General features: G+C 33.3%; 1 protein-coding gene across 1 annotated transcript; it reads left to right on the top strand.

Annotated features, from left to right (window-relative positions):
- The first annotated feature begins 1,271 nt into the window (after positions 1-1,271).
- LOC132613798 (glutamine synthetase) lies at positions 1,272-6,469 on the top strand. The gene is made up of 12 exons (XM_060328031.1): positions 1,272-1,428; positions 2,721-2,760; positions 2,881-2,984; positions 3,088-3,136; positions 3,436-3,542; positions 3,648-3,735; positions 4,867-4,995; positions 5,090-5,164; positions 5,290-5,343; positions 5,448-5,485; positions 5,569-5,728; positions 6,065-6,469. The coding sequence occupies exons 1-12, from the start codon at positions 1,355-1,357 to the stop codon at positions 6,215-6,217; spliced, it is 1,071 nt and encodes a 356-aa protein (XP_060184014.1). The 5' UTR covers positions 1,272-1,354; the 3' UTR covers positions 6,218-6,469.
- The last annotated feature ends 10,585 nt before the right edge of the window (positions 6,470-17,054 follow it).

Here is a 17,054-nt window from a genome sequence, read left to right as displayed (position 1 = left end):
TATTTTATTTATTTTTTCTCAAAGTAGTCTACAATAATTAAAATCACGCATTTTTTTTCCCTTTCAATCACAATTATTAAAATAGAATAAAAAACAGAATAATTATCTTATCACTTCATCAAATCACCAAACAATTGACATATATAAAGTTTAGTGTCGAAATTTTATTACGCACTCTGTCCCAATTTATATGACATATTTTCTTTTTTAGCAAGTCAAAAATAAAATGACACATTTTCTTATTTGACAATAATTTAACTTTAATTTTTACCTTTGACGCTTAACGAGATGATCTATAACCACACAAATATCTTTGACTCTTTTTAGACAATAAAATTCAAAAGTCTTAGGAGTACTTCATTTCTTAAACTTCACGTCTAGTCAAATTATTTCATATAAATTGAGACGGGAGAGTATAAGAAGTTAAAAAGATCTTAATATCTAAAATTCAAACTAAAATTGACTAGCGAGACCCAATGAATCGTGTTACTTCTTTCACTCCAACACTCATTTGCTCCTGTATTCCTTTCCCATTTTGATTTCTTTCCTCTTAAATGACGAATATTATGCAATTATACACTTCCAACTCCATCGTTCTTTCTTGTAAGAAAAAAAACACATGAAGAATATTATGTTTATCGTTGCCTTGTGGTGAAAATGACTATCTTATCCTTCACCCAAACTATTATAAAGTTTCAACTTAGTCAAAAGCAAAAAATCAAATTGATAAAAAATAATAATACCGGCACTACAGTTACTCGGGAAAAGGCAAATAGAATGCTCAAATTGGATTATACTTTAAACTCGATCGTTCTCTGTTGTTAAAAAAAAAAAAACATGACGAATATTATGCAATCGATACTTCAAACTCCGTCATTCTTTGTCCTATAAAAAAAAAACATGTTGAACGTTAGCTTGTGGTTAAAATGACTATCTCATCCTTTACCAAAACAATTGTAAGGTTTCAACCTTAGTCAAAAGTAAAAAAAATCAAATTGATAAAAAATAAAAATAAAAAAATAATAATACCAGCACTTCAAGTACCCGGTAAAAAGCAAGTAGAATCCTCAAATTGGATTCTCTTTGGAACAACCAACTTGTCCTATTTCACTTATTTTCTCAATGTCAACAATAGTTAAAATCACGCCATTGTTTTCTTTTTTCATTTCAAATCACAATTATTAAAATAGGAAAAAAAAATACAGAATAATTAGGTAAGTAAGTATAATAATAGTTTAATACAACCAACCCTGAAAATCGCCTATATATACAGTGTATATAAATAACTCTGCCTCACCAAACAAATTCATATATCTTTTTAATATCAGAGTATTTTTAGAAGTCTATTTTCATCATGTCTCTGCTTTCAGATCTTATCAATCTCAATCTCTCTGATTCAACAGAGAAAATTATTGCTGAATACATATGGTTAGTTCTTATTATTTATTTTTTTACCACTCCATTAATGGGGTTGCTCTGTTTTTACACAAAAAATGAACAAGATTCTTTCTTTTACGTTTTTTAAAGTAATTTTTTGTGTGGATCTATTCTTGAAGCTATTAGGGATTGTTTGCCCCCCCCCCCCCCCCTTTTTTTTTTTTATCTAAAGGGTGCTCTATGTTTTAGTTTTTTTTTTTTTTGGATTTTGGGTATGATGTCTTGTTGTGATTTAGTAAATAGTGTTAAGTGTTTTTGTAAACTCTATGGTGTTTTTTTTGGGGGGTTCTGTTTGTTTCTTTTCACTGCATTAATGGGGTTGCTCTGTTTTTACATTAGACATGCAAAAGACTTGTTCTTTTTTTTTTTGACTGTTTTGTGGATCTTATGATTGTTAAAGCTATTAAGAATTGTTTTGTGTTTTTGTCAAAAGGATGTGTTGTGTTTTACTTTTTCTGTTTTTTGAGTATGATGTCTTGTTGTGATGGATTGTTTTTGTAGGGATTTGCTTGCTCTGTTTTATACCAGATATAAAAAAGATTATATTTTTTTTCTGATTTTTTTTTTTTTGGTTCCTGTTTTATGGATCTTATGATTCTTGAAGCTATGAAGGATTGGTTTCTGGGTTTTATCTTCAAAGGGTGTCTCATTTTAAGTGTTTTTGTCTGTTTTGGAATTTGAGTATGATGCCTTGTTGAGTGTTTTACCACACCAAATGGTATCCCATTAATGGGGTTGTTCTGTTTTTACATTAAACATGAAAAAGATTCTTTTTTTATTTCTTAAACAACTTTTTTTGGTGTCTCTTTGATGTGATCTTATGATTCTTGAATCTAGTAAAGATTGTTTTTTTTTTCTTTCCAAAAAGGTGTCTTGTGTATGATGTCTTTGTTGTGATCTAGTGAGTAGTCTTGAATGTTAATCTTTTTTCTTTTTGAGTGAAATGTTAAAGGGTGTTTATGCTAATTTGATCTGTCAATTTCATTAGATCCATTTGTTTTTCCTTTTGTTCTTTTGTTTCCTTTGTAGTTTTCCTCTTCAATTAGATCCTTTTTACATTAGCTATGAGGAAAAAAATGACACTTTCTACATAAATTTTTTTTTTTTTTTTTTTTTTTTGTTTACCAAGACATTAGAGTATGCATGGCTTCATTGAAAAAGCTAAAACTGAATGAGTGATATTTTTTGGAGAAAGATCTGATTTTTATCAGTTTTGGAGATTTATTTTAGGTTCTTACCTACTTATGATTAAAAAAATGTGTCTTTTGTCTTTTTGTTAACAGGATTGGTGGATCAGGCATGGACATGAGGAGCAAAGGCAGGGTATAATTCTTTAATTGATTTAATTTAATATATATTATCTTTTTGAGTTTTTTTTTTTTTTTGTTGGCTCAAATGGAATAATTGAAGTTTGCTTATATGTTTTTATTTTTTATTTTACAGACTCTTCCTGGTCCTGTTTCTAATCCTTCAGAACTCCCTAAGTGGAACTATGATGGATCTAGTACTGGTCAAGCTCCTGGTGAAGATAGTGAAGTGATCTTATAGTAAGCAGCCTTTGTTTGATGTGCAAAATCTGTTAAATTTTTTAAAATATTTTGTATAAAGTGAACTTTTTCTTGACTATAATTTAATTGAAATTTGACATAGCCCACAAGCAATCTTCAACGATCCATTCAGGAGAGGCAACAATATCTTGGTTAGTTCAGATTTATTTATTACCTATCATTAATTCCAGCATTTAATTTTTTCTAATTGACTGTTATTTGGTACTATTGGAATAGAGTTTAACTCCTATACCTCACCTAAAACATAACTACATGTAACTCTCCTTGAAAGACGAGATTAGTGACACGGGTCGGCAACATTTTTGAAGAGTCCGAGCAGCATAGACCAGAGAAATAACATGATGTTAAAATACAGTGACTACTATATTAGTTAAATCCTTTTTGTAATCATTTGTTTGATTTTTTTTTTCTTTCTTTTTTTATACTGAAGGTTATGTGTGATGCCTATACTCCGGCTGGTGAGCCCATTCCAACAAACAAGAGGCACGCCGCCGCCAAGATCTTCAGCCACCCTGATGTTGTTGCTGAAGAAACCTGGTATGGGCACATTCTATTAAGCTTTTAAAATACCCTTTTTTTTTCCCCGACACATGTTTTGTAAATTTCCAGTTGATTGAAAACATTGTGTATAATATAACTTAGGTATGGTATTGAGCAAGAATATACGTTGTTGCAAAAGGAAGTTAACTGGCCTGTTGGATGGCCTGTTGGAGGTTTCCCTGGACCCCAGGTAGATTATTAATACTTAATTTCTATTCTGCTACAATTTTCTTCTGTTTCCTGTGTTTATTGGCATTAGTTCTTTCATTTGGCTTATACCTTAGTCATAGATTATTTTCTCATATTGATGGCATTACATAAGAATCGAAAAGGGGGAAAATGTCGTGGCATAGGGTGTATTTGGTATGAAAGAAAATGTTTTCCACAGAAATTAAGTAGTTTTCTTACTTCTTTTCTTGTGTTTGGTACATAAGGAAAAAAATATTATCCCAAAAGTATTTGTATAATCTAGGTAAACGCTATTGGGGTGGGGGTGGTGGGCAATGGCGGAGCCAAGAATTTTGTTAAGGGTGTTCAAACTTAGGCAAGTAATTTTTTTTTATAAATGAATAAATCAAATTTCACAATATTTAGTTAAACAATGACTTTAAAATTTGTTTATTTGAAATAAGATTAATCAAAAAAGAAAAAAGAAATGTAAAACAGAGACCTGTTGGGAATTGGTATAGGTAAGATCTGTTTTTTAAAAAGGTAAGGCAGTGTTGTTGAGAATCGAACTTGGGCTCTGCAAGACTGTCAGGGCAACCTTTACTGCTGGACTACCTCTATAGTTGTTTCAAGGGTGTTCAAAACATGATTTAAGTTGATAACGATAGTATTTCACCTTTATACACTGTATAATTTTCTAGCAAAGGGTGTTCGCCTGACCACCCTTGATAGGCTGTAGCTCCGCCCCAGGTGGGGGGAGTGGGGTGCGTTGGAAGGTGGGGAGGAGACAATTAGTGTGTAATGCCACTATTGGGACTTCATTTCATAGTTCCACTAGGGAAGTCATTTTACTCATCTTTTAGGAACTCGTTTTCCTAGAGAAAATGTTTTCCAAAATTTTTGACTAACAAACATGGGAAAATTGGAAAGTGCGTTTTCCTCCATACCAAACATCCCCTTAGTTTGAGTGCTTAGTTAGCTTGATATTTAGAGAATTTATTTTTGCCTCATGCATTGGTCCGTCTGTGGTCCTAATACTTTATTTTTGTTGGTGGCTGCTGTAAGTTCTTGACCCTTTTTACTGTTTCATCTAGGGACCGTACTAATCCGTAGTTAGCTAACTGTATCTAACCGCATTTATTGTTGCCTTTAGGGACCATACTACTGTGGAACCGGAGCTGACAAGGCCTTTGGACGTGACATTGTGGACGCACACTACAAAGCATGTCTTTATGCTGGGATTAACATCAGCGGTATCAATGGAGAAGTCATGCCCGGACAGGTATAGAGGCGTTGTTCTTGTTTGCTCATCTAGCCAAGCCAGAATTGATTGATTTCACAGATATTTAATGTGTTTTTAGTTAAATCTTATGTAGTGGGAGTTCCAAGTCGGACCTTCTGTTGGCATCTCAGCCGGTGATGAAGTGTGGGTAGCTCGTTACATTCTTGAGGTAGTATTGCAGCTTATAACTGTTGACACTTTTATCGACCATTCTGGTCTTTTTCAATTCAATTCTCTTGCTAATTTTTTCGAGCTTGAATGCAAAATTTACTTATTGATTTGGTGGTTTAACAGAGGATTACAGAGATTGCTGGAGTGGTCGTGTCATTTGACCCCAAGCCTATCCCAGTGAGCTTTCTACTATGTGAATCTTTCAAGTTGCACTACTATGAACTGATATTCGTTTGGAATAACGTGTGTATTGATGATGAATATTTTTTCTTTATTGTCAGGGCGATTGGAATGGTGCAGGTGCTCACACAAACTACAGGTAGAGGAATCACACTTTTTCTTTCGACTATTATCTTTTAAATCCACCTGCCCCTGTCAGTAATGCTTTGGAACCTTTTGCAGCACCAAATCAATGAGGGAAGATGGCGGCTATGAAGTCATCAAGAAGGCTATTGAGAAGCTTAGCTTGAAGCACAAAGAGCACATTGCTGCATACGGTGAAGGCAACGAACGTCGTCTCACTGGAAAGCATGAAACAGCCAACATCAACAACTTCAAATGGGTATATAAACTTTTGATCTTTCTCATCATTTCTCATTTTGGCTTGTTCATTACCCCCCTCGTTCCATTTTATTCATAACACATGCCCCTTTTTTTTAGTCTGTTTCAAAGAGATGACACCTTTCTATATTTTGAAAACTATTCAACTTAAATTTTTTCAAATTTCCCTTATTGACATGCTCTTCTGGACGAGAAACATCATACCATGTTTATGACCACGAATTCTGAGAGTCGTTCTTTCTTTCTTAAACTTTGTGATGATCAAACACAGTAAATTTCAAGCAAAATGCATCCAACATCTTATCTTGTCTTGTGACACTTTATTTGACATGTTCAGGGAGTTGCAAACCGTGGTGCATCTGTCCGTGTGGGGAGGGACACAGAGAAGGCGGGCAAAGGTTACTTTGAGGACAGAAGGCCAGCCTCAAATATGGACCCATACATCGTTACCTCCATGATCGCGGAAACCACCATCATCGGGAAACCTTGAAGCTGTGCGATATGTATTGCTTGTTTATGGTTTGCACAATGTGGGATAGAAAAAAGGATTGAATTTGTGGACCGACCTGACCCTTTCCGCTTCACCCATGTCTTTAGTTATAGGATAGTCTTGTCTTTGTTATTTTTCCGGTTGAAGTTGTATTTTTATACAGCAAGGTCTTATTTCATTGTCTATGATTTGGCAATGCTGTTACAAACTATGTTATTCTTATTAATAACAAATATTGGAAGGGTTTGGTTCTGTTGCTCAGTTACTGCACTTTTGAGACAAGTGAGCACAATTTTGCTTATTTTACCAGATAAAAATAAAGGATGAAGGTTGCGGTAGGTTAGAGATTAGCATATAAATAGTTTAATTTGATACAATTCATCAAATTAGATCGTGTAAGTTGATATAGTCCTTAGAAGAAACCAATCTCTTTGGTAATAACTGTGTAGAATAATTGCCAGAGTTCATTAGTAGCTTGTAGATATATACTATAGTTGTATCATCGTACATTTGTCTTCTAGCAAAGATGTTTGATACAAAGAGGTGAATCCAGGGTTTGCGAGCATGAGTGCTTAGGTATATTTAAATCTAAGTCCTTGATAATTTTTTTCAGTTGTATTTATTTTAATCAAAAATAAATAAATAAAGAAAATTCCTTTCTAACAACCTTTTTCATTTGTATTTATTTTAACGAGAAAGGAATAAAGAAAGTCATGAAGAGTGAAACTACCTTTCTACTCAACACTTCTGGATGCACTCGTAGGGACTAGTTGTAATTGGCATCCTAAGAGCTCATTATGGGGTTCTAGCGCTCCTATCAATCGAGATGACTCCAATTTTACAGTTTGAACCCAATATGTATGATTAACGAGTATGAACTTTTACGATTCCATCACATTCTTCTACGGTAAATAACAAAGCATCTAAATCTGATGTTTGACATTTCAAATGGAAAAAACACAATTGGACATAAGCACATAACATACCACTTGTGCATATGACTTGTGGCAGACATTATATGAAGAATTATTTAAAAGCAACTTAAAAAAAATACTTCTTTTAGATGTTTGGTCATGCAAACTTTTCTTTGTCCTTTTTAATTTTCATTTTTCAGTACAAACTTTTTGAAAGCAAAGTACTCAAAGTACTTACCTTTTAAGGCTTTTTTAGGAATCTTGTTGCATCACAAGACTTCTTAAAGTAAGAACCAACCAAACATTTATAAAGATAACTTTTCTACAAAAATACAGAAAAAAAGCTTCTCTGATTAGCTTATTTAGAAAATTAACCAAAGTACTAAAATCCTTAATACAAACATATATATTCATATAAATCTATAATTTTGGATATTCTTTGTATTCAATATGTGTCTCGTTATGTTTTAGAATTCGGAGTTAGGTAATATGAGTTAGGTACTGAATAAATGATGGCAGTTCCCTTATCCCACAGCCTTCCCTCCAAATGGATAGCCCCAACTTCACTCTTCCGAGGATTTCTGAAAATTTCTCTAAACTAGAGCAACCCTTTATATTAAGAGATTCCAAGAAAGTGGTTGAAAGTATTGATTGAAAGTGTCTCTCAATAGTTTTATTAAGCGTAGAAGGGCAACAAAAAGGGGTTGAAAGTATTGATTGAAAGTGTATCTCAATGATTTTATTAAGCGCAAGAGGGCTTTAAATAGCCAACTTAACAATAAAAAATTTGTATAAAATCTGCAGGATAATTTCAAAAGCCTAAAATATTTCAACTAGACTAATCTCCAATAAAATTTTAAAATTCAAAAGTAGATTCATCCGAAGTCTAATCAACTTTCTATGCTAAAAATAAAATTACTGCATAACTGAAAGTAAATTTCAACATTCCTTCTTGCTTTAGTTACTACAATTTAAGAAGAAAATTCTTGCTCCTCAATTTCCGCTTGGTTGTTGGTGTTGACATCTTTTGACTACTTTTGAACTTGCACTTTTTTTTCACGACTAGTCTTCTTCCTTTTTCTTTTTCTTCATTTGTTTTTGTGCATAAAAAACACCCGCAATAACCTTATTTTGTTTAAAAGCTCTTTAATTTGAAAAATAGTAGGATTTGCAATAAATTGTTATGTTGGCACTGAAAGAGAGATTTATGCTCCCCAAATTTAAAAATAGGTTAAAACTGATATTGTTTAAAAATTGGCATTGGCTGAAAATAGCTTTGTTCGCCGAAAATAAGCATGTGTTAAAAAGGCTATTGGTTGAAAATTGATACCCAAGCATTAAAAATAAGCAAGGGTTAAAAATGAGTTGAAAATAGATATGAGTTAAAAATGGTTGAAAGTTGTTCATCCACAAACTCACGGATCCATTAAGATCAATGGAGGATCTAAGAAGAACTCACAGATCCCGTAAGATCAATGAGGCTCTGATAACACTTGTTGGTTTTTTAAAAGACGGACAACAAAAAGGGTTGAAAGTGATTGAAAAAAGTCTCTCGAGAAAATTGGTGTGATACCATTGTTGGTTTTTTTAAATATGGAGCAGCAAAAAGGGTTGGAAGTGTCTCTTAATAATTTTATTAAGCGTAAGAGGGCTTTAAATAGCCAACTTAACAATAAAAAATCTGTATAAAATCTGCAGGATAATTTCAAAAGCCTAAAATATCTCAACTAGACTAATCTATCCAATAAATATTTGAAATTCAAAAGTTAATTCATCTTAAGCATAATTAACTTTTTATGCTAAAAATAAAATTACTGCAGTAACTGAAATTAAATTTCAACACCTTTATATTAAGAAATTCCACGGTAACACATGGAAACCTCTTAAGGCTTTCACAATTAGAAAACTCTAACCAAATGAGTTTTCCGCAATACCCCAGGGAATCGTCAAGCTCTTCAAGACTCATACGGTCCGGCAGATTCAAGTACCCCGACTTTGGCATCCTCGTGAAATCTGGTGTTCGCTTCAACCAACTAGACCTGCTGAGATCTAACTTCCGTAAAGATGACAACTGCTGCAATTCGGAGCACAAAAAAGGGTGAGACAAGAAAAACAAGAAATGACAGGCAAAATAATTAATTTCTTACTATCATAAAAGAATCAGGGTTTAGATTTGGGTATCTACCATTCATCATACTATTCCCATTTCCTTTCTTTTCTTCTTTTCTTCTTTTCATTTTTGTATTTGAGGGCATCAAATGACCTTTATGTTCTTAAAAGGTACTATTAAAAAATAATTTATTCCCTCAAACGAAAAATAAGTAGTGGGTCATTTGGATTATGAGGGTCAACACAATATTTTGTGTGAAATTAGAAATTAGTTTATATTTTTAACATTTCTTCTTACTTCTTACTAGACAATGTATAATTTAACCCATATCTTACTTTTTTTAAAAATTTATTCTTTACCTGTAATGGCTATTTGTTTCAATTGTGTGTGTGTGTATACATATGTATTTTGGATCAAATCTATACCAAAAAAACTTGTCTAGGACTCTATTATTTTAGCCAAATAGAAAAGTTGTGCCAAAATAATAGAGTTCTGACTGCATATTTCGTTTGTTTCTTCTTTAGATGCAGTGACTATTTATTTAATTATGTATTTTTATTGGGAAAATACATATATAAAAGAATTTGGTTGCAACTCCATTATTTTTTAGCCAAAACAATAAATCTGTAAAATAGAAAATGGTTGGAGTCTAATTATGTTTATCCAAATAAAAAAAGATTTAGCCAAGGTAGTAAAATTTCAACTGTGTGTTTCTTTTTATTTCCTCTTTAGATGTCATGACTATTTATTTTGGCATTGTAGCTAGCCTGTAAATAAAAACTGGGTGAAACTCTTTTACTTTTAGTAAAATGAAAAAGTTTAGCCAAATAATGGAGTTCCAGCATGTTTTTTTTTTAAACAAATTTTGGTCCAAAACTTTAAAAGGTTAAAAAACATGTTTATTTCAGAAAATGTCACATGACGGCGTAAATCTCAACCTAGAACTTGTCAGGAGGATAAATGATAACAAAGAGAGTAATTAAGACATCATAAGTGCTTTAATTTGAACAATAGTAGAATTTGCAATAAATTGTTATGTTGGGCACTAAAAGAGAGATTTATGTTTCCCAAATTTAAAAATAGGCTAAAACTGATATTGGTTACAAATTGACATTGGCTGAAAATAGCTTTGTTCGTCGAAAATAAGCATGTGTTAAAAAGGATATTGGTTGAAAATTAATACCCAAGCATTAAAAATAAGTAAGGGTTAAAAATGAATTGAAAATATGTATGAGTTAAAAATAGTTGAAAGTTGTTCTTTCAAGAACTCACGGATCCATTAAGATCAATGGGGGCTTTAAAAAGAACTCACAAATCCCGTAAGATCAATAAGGCTCTGATACCACTTGTTGATTTTGTTATATCCCGTATTTTATACGTCGAATTATTCATAAGTTAATCGACATAAGTTAAGGACGGGATTATTTTGGGATATGTAATAGGGACTTTTAATTTTCAATTTTAATTAGAGCATAAGTTGTTTATAAATTTTATTTAATGTAGAAATATTATTGGAGATTAGAGATTAATTAATTGTGATTAGAATATTAAGTGGAGAAATTGTAGTTGGTATAAAATAATGCTAGTGGAAGGATGAGTGTTGAGTGACTCCACTTTCACGTTCATGTGGCAGCTTACAATGACTAAGCATTATTGAGGGATAAGTGGCATATTTATAAATTAAAGTCCATTAGAAGAATGGACCCCACAATCCATTAGGTGATAATAACACAAATGAAAACATTTGCTGGCTAAATTTCTTTAGCACAAAACATGGCATGTTAGTGGGACACTTTCTTCCACGAGAAAGTAAGTAAACAAGGATGGAATAAGTTGAAGTGTGAGTCAACAACACTTAATGTGCATGAATGGCACATGGAAAGTGATAAAATATTAACAACTCTTAGTGCACATGTATAGTTTACATTACTGGATGGAATATTAAAAAGGATCATTTTAGTTGCCTTTAAGTGAATTAGAAAAGAGTAAAGGAGATTAAATCTCCTTCCTGGAACGTTGATAGTTCTATGCAGCAAGCTATTTGAGCTCTCACTTGTAGTTATAAAATTTGTGTTGAAATGGGGAAATTAACGTGACAAATAATGAGCAGCAAGTCACGTTAACAAGCAGCAACAATACGCATACAAGGTAATAATTCTCCTCTCCTATTTAAATTCATCCAAGTCATAGTTAAATTGTCAGATGAGAACTACGGAATTAATTGCGGAAAATCGGATAAATTATTATTGTTATCATATGGACTGTTTGGTGGTTGTTATAAATTGTTTGGTATACTGGAATATCGTGGAATTGGTTGTAGTTGTTGTGGTTGTACTTGTTGTTATACTATGTATATACGGAAATAAAGAAGTGTGTACAAGTATCGGTATAGGAATGTATATTGGGCTGTTTTGGAGGAGATTTAGGAATGGATTTGATTCTATTTGGATAGGTATTTATTGATATTGTTATTGGTATTGTTGTGATAATCGGAAATTAATTGGAAGTTCGGACTAGGCGAATATATATGGGAAATGCTGCCCGATTTTCGTTAAATCTTTAACTAATGGAAACCCCTAAACGAGAAAGTATGAGTTAAAGAATAAGGCTCTATAAGCAGTGGGTTACGGATTTACAAATTAGAAAGTATAGTTACTAATGAATACGTTACCTTTATATTAAATAGGCTAAAAGAGCGAAGAGGCGAACGGATTTACGAATAGTTGCTAACAGGTATGTAAAGCTGTCCCTTCCTTCTTTTGGCATGTCTTAGATATAAGTGACATATGATATGAGCTTTGGGGTAATTCTATTCATAAGTTTCGAGTGTGATTCAAGATTCTTATTCACTTCTTGATGTGAGAATTCTTAAGGTAATTGAGCTATTGCCTCTCAAGTCTTTTGTACGTTGGATAATAGTCAATATATATATCAGCCTCTATTTGTAGGAACTCTATGATGACTCATGTCTTGACTTCACTACATATTCATACTGTATATCATATATATTGTTATTGTTCCACCTGATCAACTGGATTATGATATTCTTAAGCCGGAAGCGGCTGCCCGAAGGGGCCATCGTTATTAAGCCGGAGGCGGCTGCCCGAAGGGGCCATCATGACTACGCCGAAAGCGGTCGTCCGAAGGGACTATTGTATTATTAGCCAGAAGCAGCTACGAGTAGGATATTCTATATTTATATTGTGTATGCTAGAATTTGTGTAAGGGACCATATGGCATGGTTCAAAATGTTGTTCCAGGTTACTCCCGAGTTGCTTTCTAAACTTGTTTACTGTTACGCTTTTTCATTGTTTATGATTCAGTAATGCTTTACATATTCAGTACATATTCCGTACTGACCCCCTTTCTTCGGGGGCTGCGTTTCATGCCCGCAGGTTCAGAGATGCGGTCAGACAATCCAGCCACCTATGAGGAGTCAGCGTTGAGAGTCAGACAGCTCCACTTGCTTCGGAGACTGTTCCTGTTTTGGTATAATTTTGTGTGTATACATTATAGGCACGACGGGGCCCTGACCCGTCGCTTATGCATGGTCATACTCTTCTAGTAAGTCTGCGGACAGCGTGGGTGTCATGGATACTGTTTGGCCTTGCCGGCCACTGTTTTGTTGTACAGAAGCATCAACAGCCTCGTTGGCTTGCATTGTGATATGTTACATATATATATAAATATGTTTTGGGATGTTTTGAGTTACAAGTCGATGTTGGTAATCTATTTACAGTTTTCAAACTTAGTTAAATAAACCCTATTGAATGCTATGTTTGGGTACAAGTAACATAAGTCAGGTTATCAGGCAGGTTAAGCTCGGTCACTCGTCATGGCCCTAGGTTGGGTCGTGACAGATTTTTAAAAGATGGACATCAAAAAGCGTTGAAAATGATCGAAAAAAATTTCTCAAGAAAATTGCTCTGATACCACTTTTGATTTTTTAAAGTTCTGGTGTTCGCTTCAACCAACTAAAATGCCTTTTTTCATTTAAAAAAAAAAACTTATCTGCACCTACTTTTCAAGGCCCATTACCCAACGTCTTTTTCATATACCTATGCACAACATATATAAAGACTATGACCTAAACCATAACACCTAAACTACACAATCATCAATTGCACCTAAAAGCTCTACACACTTGTCGCACCCCATTTTAACCCGGAGTCAAAATTAGGAGTGCAACATATTGGAGATTCCTATTTTTTGTTTTTATTTATTTTAAGGAGTCGCCACCTAATTAATTTAACGATGAATTAGGACATCTAAATGTTAACTAAGGCAAAGTTAAAACTAAACCTCCGTTAATAGTCTGCTTAACCAGTGTGATTCTAGGTAAGGGCTCTATATTATCCTAAAGGGAAGGAGTTAGGCATCCTTTAGAATCCGTTAACTTACGGTTATCCGACCAAACTTAGGTTAATTAATTAATGGTGAAAATTTGTATGGGAGAGAATTTTGAGTGCTTACTTTAAATAAAACTTTACAAATATTGCTAAGGCTTTAAATAAGATGCTATTTTGAAAAATAAAACTTGTAAAGAACATTTTTTGCATAAAGAGAGGATTTTAAATAAAGTCCACAAAATGTTGCTAAGATTCTGAAAGAAAATATAATAATGTTGTATAAAAATAGGCTTATAAATACATATTAATTGTTTTTTCTACGATTTAAGAATATATTCAAAAGTAGCTAATAGGAATTTCTTTATCCTTTCATCATTTCTCATTAACTAATGATAACTATGCTTAGATGAAAATATGCGTGATTGATTTGAATTTGAAAGGGTTATTTATAAGAATAATACTTGAATTTACATTTACATATTAATGACGTTTTGAAATTTCTAGGATAGTAAGAATAAAATATGATTCTTTTAACTCGAAATATAAAATCATGCCATTTTGCAAATCAAAGAAATGAAACCACAAAAGAAGAGAATAATCTTATGGGATTAATTTGTTAGTCTTCCTTAAACTAACTACCCATTACTAGAACTAAATCCACTAATTTATTAAGATTCATCTAAGTTAATAAAATAAGATAAGGTTAGTTATACAAAGCAAATAAAAATATACAACAATAAATAAGATAGAGGGGAAGAGAATTGGATGGATCTAGCCCATTTTAGGGCCCAACTGCTGCGGACTGTTTTGCCATTGGGCTTTAGCCCAGAATTCTTTTCTTTTTGTGTATAGGCTGCGGATGGGGCTGGACACGAGAGGATTTCGTTGGGCTTTAGCCCAATACCGAATGCGGAAAGAGGCGAATCCTTCGGACTCGCAGCAGTGGTCATGCTTTTGTGTGTGCAGTGAACTGAGGCGAGGGTTTCGATATCTACCTCGAATACTTTGAAATTCGAACTTGCGTATGCTCGGATTTGCAACAACACAAAGCGAATAAAAGCAGAAAAACAAAACAAATGTTCTAGAATTTTGACTAGATAGTTCGAGACTATGATTTACTAAAGCAACTGTTTTTTTACGGAGATTTTGAGGCGGCTAATGAACTAGTATTACTGGTGATTTTACCACTGAAAAATAAACTTGTTTCTTGCTTTAAGGGGTTTTGGGGGTTCAAGGAACTGTCCCCTGAGCGATTCAACTCGTCCCCTTTTATAGGGGTTTGCTTTGTGCTTGAGGAAATAGAGAGAAGGAGGAGCGGTGGAAACAGACGCTCTGGTGGGGTTGAGATGAAAAGGAAGCGGCGATGGTGGGGACAGGGGTAAGTGGGGAGGAGCGGGGTGCGAGGAAGAGGGAGAAGGGAGGAGGAAAGGGAAAGGGAGAGACGAAGAGCGTGGGAGTGGGGTAGCGGTGTGCAGGCGGCGGTGGTGGGGCGAAGGAGATGATGACAAAGAGGAGGGAGCGGCGGAAAAGGGGAGAAGAGAGAAAGAGGAAGGGAGCGGCCTGAAGAAAAGAAAAAGAATAGGGGGGGGGGGATTAGGTTTTAGGAAAACTTTGGGCCAAATCGGGTTGGGTTAAAAAAAATGGGCTGGTTTGGCTAAAATATGGGTTGGAAAAAATTAAAATAATGGGCTGGTCCGAAAAATGTTGGTTAATTGTTTGGGCTGGGGTGAATTAAATGATGTCAGGTAAATTAAAATGTGGACTGATTTATGAATTGGTCCGAAAGTAGCATGAGTTGATTGGGCTACTACATTTAAATAAAAGACCTATTTAAATAAACTTGTGTTAAAATATTACTTAATATAAAATATGCAATTATTGGTGCTCAGATAAAAAATGGCGTTGTAATAGCCGTGCAATAATATTTCGAAAATCCACAGTAAATAAACACTATTATTTAATTATGCAAAGATAAATGCGATGCGTGTGCGTAAGCTGGTAAAATGTGCTGAAATGATAAAGATGTGAATAATAATAATAATAATAATAATAGTAATAATAATAATAATAATAATAATAATAATAATAATAATAATAATAATAATAATAATGGCTAGTAACTGTATAGAATAATGAAATGCCGATATTGATAAGAGACTAATAATTATAGTAAAAAATAAATATATATATTTTAATTTTTCTAAAAATATTAAAAGCGTAAATAGGTATTTCGGAGGAGAGGCGGGACAAAATTGGGTGTCAACAACACTTAGCCGCCGCCGGAGCACACATGGAATACACTGCACCTAGTAGGAGCTAAAAACCAAGCAGCCATCAACAACGCTTCATAGCTTTCTTCTACATATACACACATAGAAGGCATAGATATATATATATATATATATATATATATATATATATATATATATATATATATATATATATATATATATATATATATATTCGTTTACACGCTAACAGTGGCTTTCATGAAAACCATCCCCTTATAAACAGTCATGTAATTAAAGACCAATAATCAGCTTCCATAGTAATAACTGAAAACACCCCAAAACTCCATTAAGACCGACTCTTGAAAAACTCCATTTTTATAGCCATGTGACTACCGAAAAAAGTCGTGAACCACTACTATCACTGTCAGCCTGTCATCGAGCATATGGTCCTGGTAGTGGTCGGTTTAGTGAGGTTTCTTGTCGAGGAACTCGTCCAAGGTCTAGCCCGTTTCAAGCTCTGTTATTAGTGGAAAGTTCTTGACTATTAAAGGTATTTTTTATTTTTTTTTACACTTAAGTTTTCTTTATTTCCTTTAACTTGTATTTTTGTTGACTTGATGTTTAAAAGTTCTTGGAAATTGTTAAATTGATATACAGTAGGTCCGATTCATGTTCATATACCTCTCCTTTCTATCTTCTTGCTATATTTTATAGTTTATCTTTTATAATATTTTGTTATTTTTGAACTGCCCATTATCAAATGAATAGTCAATGGTTAGTATAGTAATTTATATGGTGAATATCTTAGTTTCGTTAACTAACAGTATGACAAAGTTATTTGAGTACTTTAGTTGGGCTTGGATTTGTTTAAATGGTTTAGTATTTGGATGACTTAATTAAGTGCTTTTAGGCAGTAAGTATTTTAGTTACACGTTCAGTTTTCCCTTTTGTTAATAATCGAGTCATTTTTAGATCATATTGTCTATTTAAAGAAAAAAAAGATTTGTTCGTTACTGATATTTTTCTTTTCCTTTGAAAATGATAAGCTCATGTTTTAGTGGTTATTCATTGAGGTGAAAGTGCTTGTTATTAAATTCATTTTACCCATTATTAGATTCAAATTTAAATGCTGCTGACACGAAATTAGGATTAGACGTTTTGATAAAGTTAGATAATATGGGCATTTCTTGAATTGACCCGATAATCAGATTTGGGCCAAGATCTTTGTGGCCT

This window comes from Lycium barbarum, chromosome 10, assembly GCF_019175385.1.
Source record: "Lycium barbarum isolate Lr01 chromosome 10, ASM1917538v2, whole genome shotgun sequence".
Taxonomy (NCBI): Eukaryota; Viridiplantae; Streptophyta; class Magnoliopsida; order Solanales; family Solanaceae; genus Lycium; species Lycium barbarum.
The sequence above is the reverse complement of the archived record's forward strand: the minus strand, read 5'-3'. Positions and strand labels throughout refer to the sequence as shown.

Bases quoted from the DNA above. Each gene is read 5' to 3' on its own strand.
- LOC132613798 (XM_060328031.1), top strand. From the start codon at position 1,355: ATGTCTCTGCTTTCAGATCTTATCAATCTCAATCTCTCTGATTCAACA. The intron at 5,165-5,289 runs GTAGTATTGCAG...GTGGTTTAACAG, and splicing joins TAGCTCGTTACATTCTTGAG to AGGATTACAGAGATTGCTGG. The intron at 5,729-6,064 runs GTATATAAACTT...TGACATGTTCAG, and splicing joins ACATCAACAACTTCAAATGG to GGAGTTGCAAACCGTGGTGC.